Source organism: Pangasianodon hypophthalmus, chromosome 4, assembly GCF_027358585.1.
Source record: "Pangasianodon hypophthalmus isolate fPanHyp1 chromosome 4, fPanHyp1.pri, whole genome shotgun sequence".
NCBI lineage: Eukaryota > Metazoa > Chordata > Actinopteri > Siluriformes > Pangasiidae > Pangasianodon > Pangasianodon hypophthalmus.
In genome coordinates this window covers 22,104,907-22,122,466 of record NC_069713.1, presented here as the reverse complement: position 1 = coordinate 22,122,466, position 17,560 = coordinate 22,104,907, and the positions used below count along the sequence as shown (strand labels likewise).

The window sequence follows — 17,560 nt, the reverse complement described above, 5'->3', positions numbered from 1 at the left end:
CAGAAACAATGTATGCAGTTTTATAAAGAAATTGTAAAGTTATAAATTATAAAGTTTTATAAGGAAATGAGCTGTAAGTTTTACTGAGCATCTTGCAGAACCAGCCACAGTTCTTCTGGAGACTTTGACTGTCACACTTGCTTCTCATTTTTGCAGCAAAACCCAGCAGCCTTCATTATGTTTTTTCTCTGTCTCTTACATAATATGCTGCTTTCTTTACTGACATACAAACATTTTTCTGTAACATTTAATTTTGTGCTGGAAACCTAAAATGTTTTTGTACTGACTCGATAATGTAGAAGTCATAAAATAAAAATCTATAACAACATTTGTACTAAAAGTCTGTTGTTGAAGTCCTTAAGTTGTACTAAGGCCTGATGAGCAAAAATCAATAAAAAAAAAACATCTGTTATTTACAGCAATCGTTTTTATTAAGATGATACCATGCGAACACATAGAGGTGACTTCAGTAAAAGTTTGTATGGCTACTCACAGTCCCAGAACACCATATTAGTGTTCAGTGTTTTCTCTGCTCTATTTATTGAGTCAATTTACAAATTAATTAATTGTAAACTTTAGCACATACATAACAGTTGGCATACTGACACTCACAGGACTTCTTTATGGCCACAGCTACGTATGTACAAGCAATATTTTACATGTGAATTTCATAGACATGTGTTAGTATTGGTGCTAGTCACTGTATGGCTTTGCCTTGTTTACAGCCTGATGACAACTGTACAGCAGCACAGAAATGCACACAATGCAGAAGCAGTCAATTCAAATAAATTAAATACAATATATAGCCTATTTAACATGTAACATAAATTGCTGACAGTATTTCTGCTTACACTTTATAAGGAGAGGTTCAGGTGAATTACAGTTGACACACTGGTTAGTGACAGATGAGTTTACTATATACACTTAATTGACAGAAATGCACATTATATGCGTATTATGTTGTAAAATTGTATCTGTACAAATTCACACACATTTTAGTGTCAATATAATGTTTGTTCCTTGACCTGGAGATCTCCAGCATGTCAAGATTTAGCCCTCTGTCCAATTTTAAAACAATTCTGGTCAGGAAAAAACGTTTTGCTGAATGTTGATGCAGTAATACAGAACGGTAGATAACCGCTGTGGTAAGCTGCAGAATAAAATAGCTATCATTATGCAAAGATAGGTATGGTGAGTTATTTCAAACAGACACATAGTCATAGATGAGGGAAGGTTTAGAGTGCGGGAAGATGGAACAGGAATCAAAAATGGATGTCAATTCATTAGTCAGGTCTTTTGAGTGTTTTTTGTATAGTACAGGTTACGTTTCAGTAAATATAACCAGCTTTTTTGAGATGCTCTGTCTCGCAGAAGAAAATAAAAAGTCATTACTAATATCTGATCAACGGTGGTCTTGAGGTTGACAAGTTAAAGGAAAAAAACAAACAAACAAGCAATGTGTTGAGCCACCACAATCCATCAGGACAGTTTCACTGTGCCTTGGCATAGATGATGAAAAGTCTCTGGAATTGTACTGCAGGGATGAGCATCATTCTTCCAAATGATATTCCCCTTAATTGGTGTTTTGATTGTGATTTAGAGAGTCAGTCTAATACATTGGTCCAAAATCTCCCATAGGCATTCCATTGAGTTGGGATCTGGCGACTGTGAAGGCCAAAGAATGTTTTACATAATTTTCATGTCCATCAAACCATTCAGTGAACCCTTGTGCCCTTTGGAGGGTTACATTGCTTTCCTGGAAGAGAGCACTCCTATCAGGATAGAAATGTTTCATCATAGGGCAAAACTGATCAGTCAAAATTACTTTGTATTGATTTGCAGTGATCCTTCCCTCAAAGTGGAACAATTGACCTAAACCACACCAGCAAAATGCTCCCCATAGCACAATAGCGCTTTTTTTTTTTTTTTTTTTTTTTTTTTTGTGTGTTTTTTCATTTAAATTGTCTTTCATCTCTATATGATATGTGCGTAATGAGCAAAAAGTGCAGATACAAAAAAAAATTAATTAATGACAAAGAAAATGTCCAGGATTAAACATTTATCAATCATTTCAAAACAGTTTAGGGCAAAATGGATGTAAGAATATAAAGAAATTCAATTTGAATATCAATGTCAAAGAGAACAAAAGCCATGTGAATGAACTGAAGTAAAACAATGCAGTGAGATGCAGAACAACCAGAAAGCAGTGAGGTTGAGAGCTTAAATCCTAAAAATAATCCTAAAAATGCTATTGTTTTATTTGTGTTATTTTTTGCCATACACTGACAAAAAACACATCAAGTGCAAACTTGACATCAGTTGTGCTTGCGGCTCTAGATAAAACTCTGCTGTTGTTGTCATGGATATGGGCATTTAAAGTACACTAGAGACTGCACCTGACAGAAAAAAGACAAGAAGTGCAGGAAAGACAAAAAATGCATATTTATACTATTATACTGTATTATTATATGGTCAGCTATATCAGATCAAAAGAAAATCACCCAAACAAATTAGCATTAAGAACCAAAATGCAAAAATGTCAGAAAGATATGATGACTAATTGTCTGGATGGATAAAATCTAAAAACTTGAAAATGAACATCATAGCCAGATCAGTTGACAATAACATCTTTGAGTAACAGACATCCAGCACTGACTGGCCAAATCCCTGAAACATACATTATCGACATTTAAACCCATAAGCATAACTTTATTATTCCATATGTGCTGTAGGTGCCCAGAAAACAGAAACATACACTCACAAGCCACTTTATTTGGAACAACTGCTCCTAATTCATGTAATTATCCAATCAGCCAATTATGCGTCATCAATGCAATGCATAAAAGCATGCAGATACAGGTCAACTACCCAGTCAGTGCCCACAGTAGACTCAGATTCCTGTTCGTGCCAGACAGGAGTGGACCTCGATGCAGCCCAAGCCATGACCTCTTTTCCTGCAACCCATCCATTTCAAGTTTCGACATGTTGTGCATTCTGAGATGCTTTAATGCTCACCACGGCTGTACAGAGTGCTTATTTAATTTACTATAGCCTTCCTGTCCCTCAAACCTTTCTCGCAAGTCTTCTCTGACCTCTCTCATCAACAAGACCTTTCCACGTGCAGAATTTCTTCTCACTGGATGTTTGCTTTCACATCATTCTGTGTAAACTCTGCAGACTGTTGAATATGAAAATCCTAGGAGATTTCAACAGGTTCTAAAATACTTAAACCAGCCCATCTGGGTCTGATCTTAATTCAAGTCATTATAATAGACAATCTGCCTGAACTCATAACACAATTGTACTTTTGTACTTTACTGAAAGGATGTGCAACCTTGCTTTTAATAGTTGAACCTGGTAGAACCTCCTCTACTAGCAATAACTTCCACCAAATATTTTCTGTAGCTGCTGATCAGACTTGCAGACCAGTAAGGAGGAATTTTAGATTCCTCCTTGCAAACCTGTTTCAGTTCATCAATATTTCTGGGATATCTTGCACGAACAGTCCTCTTCGGGTCATGCCATAGCATCCCTATTGGATTAAGGTCTGAACGCTGAATCGGCCAATCAAAAACATACATTTTCTTCTTTTCAAACCATTCTGTTGTTGGTTTTGGTCACTGTCTTGTTGCATCATTCAACTTGTATTAAGATTAAGATGATAGACCACTACTTTGATATTCTCTTGTAAAATGTTTTGGTATGATTTTAAATTCATTGTTCTCACAACGATTGCAAGCTGTTTGGGACCTGAGGCAGCAAAGCAGCAAAAAACCATAATGCACCCTCCATCATGGTCAAGAGATAAAAGGTGCTTTTGTCTCATCTGTCTGAAGGACATTGTCCCAAAGGCGTTGTATGTTGGTGTTGTACGTTGACATTAAACATACTGACGGATACAAACTCCTTTGCAAACTTGAGATGTGCAGCAAGGTATTTTTTGGGACAGCAGTGATTTCCTCCATGGTTTCCTTGTATTAACACCATTCCTGTTCTGTGTTTTTTGTTATAGTGGACACATACAGCACAAAGAGTACAGCTAGTTCTAGAGATTTTTGTTGCCACCATCGGGTTCTTTTTCACCTTCTTCAGCATTGCACACTGTGCACTTGGTGTAATCTGCTGGATGGCTACTCCTTAGGAGAGTAGCAGCAGTACTGAATTTCCTCTGTCTGTGAATTGTGAACTGATTATCATTCACCACTGCAACTCACACCTGCATTATCAAGAACCTCTACAACTCACACCTCCAATCTTCTCTCATTACTTGGAACACCCGAAGCCAGTTAGCTTTTGGAGAAGTTGTTAGCTCAGAGTCTCATATATTTTTTTTAAACCTACACTGTGAACATTTAAATAATTAAGTCAATATGGACAAGAACAAGTACAATTGCTTGTTTGTAATTATTTTAAGTGTATCTGTTTAGAATTGTGACTTAGAAGAAAACCAAACTTATGAGTAATTATTGCAAATATCCTAGTAATTTCATTTTTTGGCAACTGTAATGCAGTAGAGTTTCTGCTCTTGTTCTCCCTGTGTCTATGTGGGTTTCTTCCAGGTTCTCCAGTTTCCTCCCAACTCCAAAAAACATGCTATAAGGTGGATTGGCTACACTAAATTGTCCCAAGGTGTGAATGAGTGTGTGAATGTGTGTGCATGGTGCCCCAAGATGGACATGCTCCCAGTATTTCTGGGACAGGCTCCAGATCCATGTGACTCAGACCAGGATAAAATAGTTATGAAGATGAATGAATGAATGAATGAATGAATGAATTGCACTATATCCAAAACATTAGTGTATGAATGCATGGGTGAGAGTCACTGAATCAAACTAAATGAGAGATCAAAACAGCCAAAAATTGGCAGAGAGATCAGAGATAAATCAAATGTTTCTAGCTGCACTTTTTTAAGGGTCAGCAGAACTAAAGCATATTTACATGTATATATTATACCATTATACCAAAGCAAAACCATTGCTGGCAGCTGATGGTAGAATTCCCAGCTGACTTCAGCAGGCTCTCACATTATCACACTATGTTCAGGGTGTAATATAACAAGTCTTGTCACAGTGCTCTATCTCATCGAGTGACACAGTCACACCAACATTCACACCAACTGTAGGTTGCATTATGATCAGAGTGCAGAAGAGACCTGCGTCAGTCCCACTGTGTTGGAGTCCTCCTTTCCAGATTGAGTGATGAAGGACAATTCCACGGCTAGTCATGCTGGCTTTGCTGTCCTTGGGGCACATTCTGCAGCCTGGGGAGACTGCCTGGATGCAATCCTCCCTAGTCTGCTCCCTCCAACTCCTCTATCTCCCTTTCGCCTTGCTGGCAAACAGAAGTCCTTAAAGCACCTCTTAAAATTTTCATCTAGAAATGCGTAGAGAATAGGGTTGAGGCTGCTGTTGGTGTAACCAAGAGCAACACACAGAAAATAGGCAGCCATAAGTGGTGTGGTCTCAGGAATGGCCACTACAGCTTTCAGAAGAATGAAGATATGAATAGGGGTCCAGCAAATGATAAAAGCTGCCACAACAACTAGGACCAAACGGGTGATGCGGCGAAGGTTGCGGTCTTTCTCTCGAGAACCAGACAGTAAGCGGACACTACGCAGTCGAAGAAGCATAAGAGAGTAGCAGATGCTAATGATGAGGACGGGAGCAACAAAAGCAAAGACGAACACACAGATTTTCATTAGAGTGTCCCAGTACTCATAAGGGTCGGGAAACTGCAGGGCACACTCTGTGGTGCCTAAAAGAAAAAGGAAGGAATTTGTTAATGAATGAAAAGGAGGATAACTGGTTCAGAAACAGTATGAGAAGTACAAGCAAAGAGTAGTCATTTGAGGTAAACTAGATAAAAGTCCAGCATCTGGCTAGGGTCAAAACAAGTTAGCACTGCCTTTTTAAATATATACCCTGACTTTCATGCAGAGATTGATGAGAAGGCGATTAATAGTTACCATAATAGGTAGCAACCTGGAATGATCGTAGCTAACACTTTTGCTCAATATAATGTGCAACCAGTTTAAAGTTCACTCATTCATCAATCCCTTGTAAAAAATATATATTATTCAGTGGTTATTTTGGATGATTAACATTTAAAGCTTTTTAAAGAGTTTCTGCTTGAAACTATTTTCTGTATGGTTCGCCCAGAGACAAACCAAAGAACCCTGTTCTAAGAGTGCTGTTCACAATGAGCTTGGCATATTGGGAGGAGTTTCTTAACCGGCACACTCTATATCCTGTTGGTCACCCACTATTAGCTAGCATTACTCTGTATTCACAAAGGTATGTTAATCTCCCATCCTGTTTGAGCAAAGTGGCATCACAGATAATCAGTCTGGCCCAAGTAAAAGAACCAAATCTAAACTTGGTTGGTGTTTTACCTGGTTGAGTTACTTGAAAGCTTAACCCTGGCCTACTGTGATTCTAGCACAACTCACCATTATTGGTCTGTGTTCCCCCCAGCACCATGGCCGGCACTCCTGCTGCTGAGGACAGTACCCATATGCCCACATTGATGGTCTTAGCCATGAGTGGTGTACGGAAGTCTAGTGCCTTGACAGGATGGCACACAGCCACATAACGGTCCACACTCATCATGGTTAGTGTGAAAATGCTGGTAAACATGTTGTAGTAGTCAATGGAGATGAAGACTTTGCACACTATTTCACCAAATGGCCAGGAGTTCAACAAGTAGTCTGCACTCTGAAATGGCATTGTGGTGGTAACCAAAGCATCAGCCAAAGCCAGGTTGAAGATGTAGATGTTGGTTGCTGTCTTCATTTTGGTGTATCTGAGGAACAGCACAACAAGAGAAAGAAGAAAAAAATCAGAATAATGGCAGATAATGGGTTACCAGAAATTCTCAGCGCTAAATGAATTTAATGTTCAAAGCAATAATTTCTACGTGATTTCTTTCTACATTCTCATTTGTTTGATATCTTTTTTACTTACGCACGTTCTAAAGGGAGCAGAGAGAGCAAAGCAATTAATTTGAAGTTTCTAAATGGATAAATATATCACAGCAATTAGGAGACAGAAGGAGGGTTTGAGTGTGAGAAATAGAGACTAAGTGAGAAACAAGGCCCCTGATTAGATCTTCAAGTGAAAGTCTCAGTGACAGATGCATTCTGTTTGTAGCTTCTTTTCCCTTCTCACTTAATCATTTTCTCTCATCACTGACAAAGATGCCAAGGATTTAGGGTCTTTAGAAGGCATCACAAAAGTACTATACTGTGTGGACTGGATTATTTAGTAGTAATCAAAACAGACTCCTTTACTTTAAAAATTACTTATTTAAAAATGAATTCTTTAATTTAAAAGATATTGTCTAGGTAGGGGCTGGAACAAGATTCAGCTAGATAAAGTGCACATGTACAAGCTAAGAAGTGCCATATCATCTCTCTAAGTTTAGTGGTGTTTCTCATTTAGCTTATCAAACCCACTGTAAGCAACAACCTGAAACTAAGTTGCTAATGGCTTCGTCCTGACTATTACACTACTATTATTGTTATTACTATTGCTGTTACTAATACTGATGTTACTAATGTGTTACTGATAATTGTCACTATGATCGTTGTATTTATTGTTATGATAATTGTAGGATTTTTTATCTATCAAATGACCGATATTTATCGCTGATTGTGATTATGTCGATATAAAATGTGTGCAGGTTGCATGCATGTTGCTAGGTATGTGATATGCCTTGTAAAAAAACAAATTAGTTAACCTGTGATGTGTCATGCTTAGTGTTGCTATTTTTGTATAATTTATTAGAATACCTAAAGAAGGCTTATCTGGAAACTCTGAGATTATCAGCCTGTTTATAGAACACACTATAAAATGTGTTGAGGTTGCTGGAATGTTAATTTAAATCTAACTTGAGTAAATCTATCTTATCTCCCAGTCTCAGACAGAACTGGAAACTTGTGAGAGTGTTTTCATTAGATTTCATATAAATGTCACTGAAAAAAAAAAAGATTTGACCACTAACTCTGCCTCTTAACCATTCATGAGCTTTCATTCAAGTCAGATTTTTACAAATTTATGTTGACGACTCAATGCAAAATGGTTTTTGCTATAATCAACAAAAATGAACTAACAAAGAATTCGACATTAGCCTAGTGTACATGCAAAAATATGCTGTGCCATTTTGCTGTTCCTGTCATTATATAAATCAAAGAAACCAGAGTGGATTTCTTCTTTTAAATAAATAAACTAAATAATATAATTAATTCATAAAATGATATGCCACTTGTGTGAGTGTCATTGTATCTTATACTCAAGTGGCACTGGCAATTTGTTTTCAAGGTTTTATTACTGATCTGATAAAAGAGCATGGAGTGGGAAATTAGCTTTAAACATGAATAACTGTGGGAACAAATGTAGATATTCACTCTCATGAAGTAGTTGGAACTGAATTGTTGTTATCTTTTACTGTAGTTTTAACATTAAAATTCGAACCCTGTCCTTCATTTGTTTTTGAGGGACAGTACTGAAAGCAGTATTTACAGCTATTATTTCAGATAAACACACTGCAACTCACATCTATAATAAAAAATTATATGTAAGCTCTGATCATCTTACTACATTTATAGTTATACATTTAGTCATTTAGCAGATCCTTTTCCAAAAGTGACTTATAATTGACCTAAGCATATGAGGGTTAAGGGCCCAACAGTGACAGTTTGGCAGGATCAGGATTTGAATTCACAACCTTCCAATCAGTCGCTCGAAGCTCTAAATGCTGAGCCACCACTGTGTAATTAGTCATTTGGCAGATGCTTTTATCCAACACAACCTAGGAACGAGGTAGTATACAATCCAAACATGCTGTGTAAGTGCTTCACTAATGGGCCCAACTGTGGCTCACTGGAAGGTCTGGGAATCAAAGTTAAAACCTTCTTCTCACTAGCACAGAATTCCACAAGGAGGTGTGAGATTGAGCATTCTCTCAATCTGTCCAGTTACACTTAAAACTAGACTTCATTTTGAGGATGAATAGGCAGAAAATAAAGCCATCCATCCCACAGAGACAGATCAGTAAAGCACTGCTGGATGGCTTGTGACTTTCATATTGATAGGTGACATTGGATCTATAAAGGATCACCAGTGAGTAACATTAGGGTGACTTGGGGGAAATCGGGAAAATGATCTCTCTCTACCCCTCTTTCTCTAGGCCAGAGCGTTGATATATCTCAGCTATAACTCATAAATAGAACTCTAGCTTCACACTTCTACAGCAACGCTATTAAAAACTCCTATATCAGCATTCTGTGAATTACAGAAGTGAACAAGAGCTGTTTTAAATCAAACTCACACACACACACACACACACACATTTGTCTTACTAGCCTTGTGAGGACCTTCTATTAACATAAATATTAATGAAACTTTATACCTCAATCTAACCCTAACCTTAACCTCAGTAACCAAAGGGAATCCTTTCGGCTCTTTTTTAAAATTAATTTTATTTATTATTTTTTTAATGAAAGCTGCAGTTTTTCTCTGGTCAAACTGGTCTCTGGCCATGCAGTCTCTCTCTCTCTCTCTCTCTCTCTCTCTCTCTCTATCCATCTTTCACAGACACACACATACACCCCATTAAGAATTAAACTTCTTGTATGCCTGCTCATTAAAACTAATTAAAACTAGGCCTGGTCAATTTTAGCCTGTGGCACACACTCTACTCCATTAATATGAACAAATCGATCTCAATCCCATATGCGGTGAAATTTCAATGAATTCAGGCCTACAGATGTGTCAGCATGCAGTGATAAATAGAAATTGGACATTACAAATTGTGCAGATACCAGAAGTGGTAGGATTTTACAGATGAACAGTCTTATATCCTGTTTACAATTTTATAATCAAGTTTAGCAAGCCTTCTAGTGGAGAGAAAACAAGATAATGCCTACTTTGATAGGTATGCACTGGGTCTTTATTGTTGTCTTCTGGCACAACAGCGATGAAGCATAGATATACAGAGGACACAACCTGTCTTACTGTCACACGTCTACGAATATACTAATAGACATGTGACAGTAAGACAGACTGTGTCTATCTATCTATCTATATATCTATATCTATATGTATATATACACACACATACATATATATGCGTATATGCATATATATATATATATATATATATATATATATATATATACATACATATATATGTGTGTATGTATGTATGTATTCATAGATGTGTGACAGTAAGACAGGGTCTGGCGCCTATCCCAGGGGACTCAGGGCACAGGGCAGGAGACACCTTGGATGGGGTGCCAGCGCAGGGCACAATCGCACATACAATCATGCACCCTTTCACACACTATGGGCAATTTGGAAATCCCAATCAACCTACAGTGCATGTCTTTGGACTGTGGGAGGAAACCGGTGTACCCGGAGGAAACCCCTGAAGCACGAGGAGAACATGCAAACTCCATGCACAGAGGGCGGAGGCGGGACTCGAACCCCCAACCCCGGAGGTGCGAACCACCGTGCACTCCATACATAATGTTTTCTATTCTGTAATGACTGTGATCCCTACCTGATAATGACATACATAACGAGGCAGTTCCCCGCCAGCCCCACCACGAACACGACGGAGTAAACGGCGGTGATGACCGGGAGGAGAGGCGACATGCGCTCAGGCGGCACATTGCGCGGATCCGCCTCAGTGCTCACAGACGCGTTCAGCTCACACTCAGACACGCACTTATCCTCCCTCAGCATGTCCACCAGGTCCCAGTCCATGTCTCCGTGCTGTCAGACAGAAGACACAAACTTAATAAGGCGCAAAATGATGACACATTAACTCACACAATGCGCAACGGTTTAAGAACGGGGTCGGATACCGCTGCATTCGAACTATACGAATAAAGTTGTATGAAAGGAGATCAGCCCACCCCTAAAACCCTAAACCCCAAAACCTGACCACAACCTTCCTAACTCTGCATATGAAATACTAAATTCCTTTCAAATTTAATAGTTCAGATTAAATTTGCGCAAACTTACTGTCGACGACGCGTAAAATCGCTCCGGAACTTCACTGTTTCTCACAAATACAATGTCACACACACACACACACACACACATCATACAGAGTAAGCTTACAGCATCGTAGTTTTTGGCTTACCTGGATGCTCGAGGGAAAGCAGGAGAAGGTAAAGAGTGCAGTAAGACGCAGGGCTGCTGTTCCTCAGGCGCAGTAAAACGCACAGAAGGTAAACTTTGTCCCTGTCGGTACGAGTGGAGTGTGGAGGGTCCAGTGTGCGCTGATTCCTCCACCCTCCTCTTCTATTTCTCTCTCCTCATCCACCCTTTCCCCCCAAACATGACATCACAGCTCATCAGAGTTATGCAGGCATGATCTCCGTGCCTCCATCTCAGTACACTCCACTTTACACAGGTGAGAAATTGCACGCATGATTTCCTCTGCTCTTGGACATTTCTTCTAATAACATGTATAACAGACAGCTGAAGTGCACCTGAAATCACAACGGGTGTTTTAGAGCTTTTTGTACCTGCCCATGACTAACACGACAGTATATCAAGGATGTACTATTTTTTTAAATATTCTCATTTCTAATATTATAGTTTGTCTTGACTATAACATCAATCCCTCCCATTTTCATACCACTTACCCTACACAGGTGGGGGAGCCTGGAGCCTATCCCAGGGGACTTGGGGCACAAGGCAGGGGACAACCTGGACAGGGTGCCAACCCATCGCAGCGCACAATCACACACTACAGACAATTTGGAAATGGCAGTCAGCCTACAATGCATGTCTTTGGACCAGGGGAGGAAACCAGAGTAGCTGGAGAAAACCCCTGAAGCATGGGGAAAACACACAAGCTCTGCAGAGCTCAGCGGAGGCTGGATTTGATGGAATGTGTCATCAAATTTTTAAGTGTTTTTTTTTAATTCTCATTTTAATGTTATAGTTGAGGGGCACGGTGCAAGGCAAACAGGCTAACCACTAAGCCACTGTGCCCCTCAACTATAACATTAAAATGAGACTATAAAATAAAATTTTAATTTTTTGATGACACATTCCGCTACCAGTCTTGTGTTTATCCAGTTAAATGTGTTCATCCTGCCCCCAGGGGCATGTCTTGCCCTACAGTAGCAGCTCCTTAGCAGCAAACATAGTAAGTAAGTAAGTAACATGATTTATCTGTGTGTTTTTGGCTGAGTGTCATGACGAAAACACTATTTCCTTTTCCAACCATCCCTTGTTTTATAACAAAGTTTCCCAACCCTGGTCCTGGAGTACCCCCTGTCCTGCACATTTTAGTGTTTTCCCCGCTCCCAACACACCTAATTCAATTAATAAGTTAATTATCAGCTCTTATTCAGTTAAAGTAGGTGTGATAGAGCAGGGAAAAGTCAAATGTGCAGGACAAGGAGTATTCCAGGGTTTAGAAAAAAATGGTTCATTTTGTAGACAGTGGAACTTGTACAAGTTTGCAGTTATGTGACGGAGGCTGTTCAATGCCTGACTGTGTGTCTAATTCAGACTGATCACGATCTTTATAGGCCTACACCTTCGCACTGTCTCCATCAGTAGGAGTAAGTAATATTATTTTATCAAGTAGTTTTGATAGTAATGTAAAACACACTGCATCTTGTTGACTAGGTTATAGTCCTCTTTGCTGTTCTCTGTATTAAGATAGTTAGCTAAGCTACTGTTGAGTTTGTTTAGACTGTTGAATGCTATTGTGTAAATCAGTCAAGCACTTCAACATGCCATCACTCTAACATCCTGTTTCAAAAGCAAATATGTCAACATACAGATTCAACTCACACCTCTCAAGCTATTTCACTGGGACTTTAATTCCTGATCAAGCTGCCTGATGCGTATTAGAAACTTGCATCATTCACTCATTTATTCTCCATTTATTTCTGAACTACTTTCTCAGGCCAAATAGAGTTGAATTTTGCTTGGCTTATGGCAAGTATATAACTGGCAAATGTGGGCCAACACTAAGCAGTCAGGCCAAACTCTTTTGTCAGCCAGATTTGAAAACTCATGTCCATAATTCTGCAGTTGGGATGTGGGCTGCCAATGAGGCATCACTCATCTGTGTTTAATCAGTTATTTTGAACTTGTGGAACTTCTGTGTGAGTTTTTTTTTTGGATCTCTTCAATGGATTGAATCTGTAAACCTTATTTGGTGACATGGAGGCACAGTGGTGGCACAGTGGTGGCACAGTCCCTGACACAGCTCCATGGTCAAGGGTTCATAGTGTAATGTTTTGCATGTTATGCTTACTTTTTGGGGTTTTTTTCTCTTGGTATTCTGGCTCTGTGGACAAATTTGGCTTTGGGCTATTAGTTTAAAACCCACTCACTGTAGATACCATATCATGACTAAGACTGCACTCTGATGCCAGCTTCCATCCAAGCCTGGACATGAAAAAAAAAATCTATTGTACTAAACACTTGTCTATGTGTATAATGAAAATAAAAGCTGTTTCTTTGCAAAAAATATGGCAGAAAAATAAAGGATTTTACATTATGCATTTCACTTGCAGGCAGTGTTTTTTGGGAGTTTTCTGATTGACAGGCAACTAGTGTTTGTCATTAAAGCCAGACATCCTTGATTATTTTAATGACTTTAACTCAGGGGAGCTCTTTACTTGATATTTGATGTGCTTGTTACGTGGTCTTAATACATGACAGTTCCTTCTGGGTAAAATTGGGTTAGCTGCATTTAAATCAGTGTCCATGATTTTCAGTGCGGACTCCATGGAATGAATAATAAACAGGCTGATTTCATTGCATCGGCCAAAATTCTCAAATATGCAGCAGTTCTCAAAAATGTAGTTTTATTTCAAGATTTAAAATTGCATTCTACTTTATGTGTGTGCATTCTACTGATGGCCGATCATGATGGGAGGGCTAAAATCTAATATCCATCAATAGCACGACAATGAAACTATTAGGGTTGAGCAATTCATTATATCATTATATAGTAAGACATATAGGAAGACATAGTAAGAATGATGTGTAATCATCTGATACAGCTGTCACTGAATCTACAGTTTGGCCTAGAGAGAATCAGCCCAAGCATCATTCCTTCATACCATTCTGTGGATTTTTCTCACAATGAGTGGTGGTGCTGTTGTGCTTGGTTCCATGAAGTTCAAACTAATCCAAATTTGTTAGTACATTTGTTAGCAGCAAGTAATCTGATATTGAGACCAAAAATGCAACTTCACATTGATATCTTTTTGTTTTTCGAAAAATGGGAGATTAGCCCTGCTAGCCCATTTATTTCAGCTGCCTGTGGTGTGGTCTCACATTTGCATAGTGTGTGCGTGTGTGTGTGTGTGTGTGTGTGTGTGTTTACACATTTGCATATTATCCCACTATAATGAGTGGCAATGGAAATGGTCCTTAGCTAACTGACTCACATAGGACCACTAATAGGTGGTAATGAGATGAACTGAGATACATTGTACACTACATTGTTGTATCCTTCTCTTTTCACTGTGTTGAAAACAGGGTGCGAGTTCAAACTGGTAACAAATGTTATATATTTTTAATATGTAAAAGTGTTTTAATGACAATGCATATCTGTAGCTTGTATTTGACAATTTTATTATCATTCTCATTATTATTACCATATACAAAAAAAAAACCAACCTAAATGATCCAGAGTTTTCCTTTTATTTGGCTTTTATTTGGCTGCATTAATATTAATGTCAGTGGATATCAGTAGTAATTTGTGTGTGTATGTTTGAGTACTGAATGCGTCTTTCACAACATGGCTTCCAGGCACACTCATCTTTCATGTCTGCATCACACAGTCTCTCAATCACACTTTACTCCCTCAATCACACACCCATACAGCACACGCTTATTTGTCATATGTTAATATATACATAAAATCGGGAAAGTAGGGGTGATGTCAGTAGGTGTGGGTGTGTGTGAGATCTCCTGCTAGTAGTAATGATTCTCAAAGAATTTCATTCTTTTGCAACACCTTTTAATGTCTTTATTTTTATATGCCTTCAGACATCTCTCTCTCTCTCTCTCTCTCTCTCAGAGTGATTTAGGTATGCTTGACTAGCCTCACATGCTGTAATGAAGTCTGTATGTTGGCTCAGTGTTTGTGTGCTGCACAGCGTTCATGCTGCTAGAAGAAACACAATTTTTCTGAGTACACAAGAAGGCTTCGGATTTCTCCCTCTCGTTGCTAGATTTATTCATTTCTACAGGGAATTACGTGGCAACATTTCTGTTGTAGTTGCAGTACTGCTGCAGTTGCCAAAATTGCAACGCCATTTCTGTAAGATTGAATTCAAATCCATCTTTCATGATTTCTGTTAACCTCTGCAGGAGGTAAATTTATGATAACATTTATAGGCATACAACAATGTGCCGAAGGGCTTGTTGTAAATGTTAAATGTGCTTCAGGCTCTTACAGTGAGGTGACAGTCGCACGGAATATGCAGAGATAAACTGCATGTGAGAGTGTGCGTGCACACATTAAGGATAAAAATAAAAAATAGTTCTCTAGGGGCATCTTTCAAACCAGCATGAGTAAATCATGAATTTGACCCACACACATATATACAGTGACATGTGTGGTGTGTAGTGATGAGACTACACTCCTGTGATGATACACACTGTACGTGTACTGTACTGTGATGATAACATCCTTTGATTATACTCTATATAAATGTGCTGTAAGAGAACTGGTTTGCATTTCCATAAAACATATAAAGAATTCTTATGAATATGATTGACTGTAGACTTCTGAATGTGAGAGGAAAAATGAAAAATGGGAACATTGGGTGCTGATTTACGTTATTAAATGATTTATAGAGCTGCTGCAGAACTTAAGTGAAGCAGTGGAAAGGAAGAAAGCAGACAGAGGGATCCTTCATCCTTCTGAGTGAATGATGCCTGTCCCTGAGGACTTGGATCGAAATGTCCTCAGCTGAGGAGCAGAGCAGCTTAGACTTTGGCTTCACAACAACACACACCAGCAAACTAAAAAACAGACAACAAAGACACACACACACAAAGGTAATAATGCTCAAATTGCTGATTGGGCAGATTTATAAACATATGTGTGTCTGTGAGTACAAGAAATTATACTGAGCATGCTTTAAAATTAAATATGACATGCACCGTGTGAACCTTTTAACTTGAATCAATATTCTGTGTATACCGTATATCTCAAAGTATGTTTTTAGTTTTCTATATTTCAAACTGACTGGCACTAAAGCAGTGAATGCAATACAGTGAAGCCACTACAAAAGTGAAAGTCATGCTGAAGATGTGTGATGTGGGGGTCAATCTGGATTCTGTAGCACACAACATAATGTGAGGACAAAAAGCTCAGCATGGAGCCCTGAAGAACACCAGCCTTAGCAATGAGCTATAGAGACAAAGCTGAGCATTGCAAGCATCTAAATGGAGGTCCTACAGAAACATACTTTTTCAAAGTAGGCAAAAAAAAAACCTTTTTTCCAATTATTGTTGCAATATGATTACAGTATACAGCACTTCTACATAACGTTTCCTTGGCTATGCCAGCTTTCACCAGGCACTTAATATGTAAAACTTTTATGGCATTCCATTAAAAAATCTGTAAATGGATAAATCTTTGAAATCATGCAAATTAAAAAGTGTACGTTCATAACTCTCAACTCTCTCAAATCAATATCATTTTAGCCTGGTGTGCAGGTCTGAAAGTCGATTGTGTACTTCTGTGCTACTGTGTTAATGCATCAGCCTCACAGTCTGCAGTTTTTTTCCTTTATATGCTCTGTGTGCACAAGCTCCAATATCATACAGCGTTAACATGATAGAAATTCATTAGAGCTTTTCTTGTATTGTTGAACATAGTAAGGCATTTTATAGACCTGAAATGTCATCAACAGTAACAGAGCTTAGACTTCTTAGAAATGGGCTCAATTCTCTTGAGTGCTTGCTCATTTGGTTGTGAGGCCTGTGAGCATGAATCATAAAATTTGCAATGTTAACATGACAGACGTTAGCCCATAAACATTATCACCTTCCAGTATTATTACTGTACACTATATTAGTGTATACTGACATCACTACGCCCTGGCAACATACTGGCAGCCAGAAGGCACAATTTTTATTGGTTCAGGCAAAAATCACAGTAGCAGATGGAGATCTGGCATTTAGCATCACCCACAAACCTAAAAAACACACCAGTACAACAGAGCTGCTCTGACTCACTGTTTCTCTCTCACTGTGAGTGTGTATGTGTTGTTGTGGGGCACAGAGGGTAGAGGAGATGCACAATTCCAAACAACACCTCACATTCACATATGGATGAATTGAGGGCCACTAGCTATTCATACCTCAAATCAATCTATAATAAATGGATTATACAAACATCTTATACAGCAGTTAGTTCAGGTTCACTAATTTTATTGGACACGTGGCATTCCAAAAGTGCTGATATTTAGTATAACAGTAGTAGTAGTAGTAGTAGTAGCAGTAGTATAATGATAGTTTGTTACATCAAAACCATTATACTACAGGCCGTCAGTCAG

General features: G+C 38.6%; 1 protein-coding gene across 1 annotated transcript; it reads right to left on the bottom strand.

The window, feature by feature from the left end:
* Positions 1-1,986: 1,986 nt before the first annotated feature.
* Positions 1,987-11,411, bottom strand: LOC113540433 (delta-type opioid receptor-like). Its single transcript, XM_026936931.3, has 4 exons — positions 11,149-11,411; positions 10,561-10,775; positions 6,449-6,801; positions 1,987-5,754 (listed from the first exon to the last, which is right to left on the bottom strand). Exons 2-4 carry the CDS (start codon positions 10,764-10,766, stop codon positions 5,222-5,224), a joined length of 1,092 nt encoding a protein of 363 aa, XP_026792732.2. The 5' UTR covers positions 10,767-10,775; positions 11,149-11,411; the 3' UTR covers positions 1,987-5,221.
* Between the last annotated feature and the right edge of the window lie 6,149 nt (positions 11,412-17,560).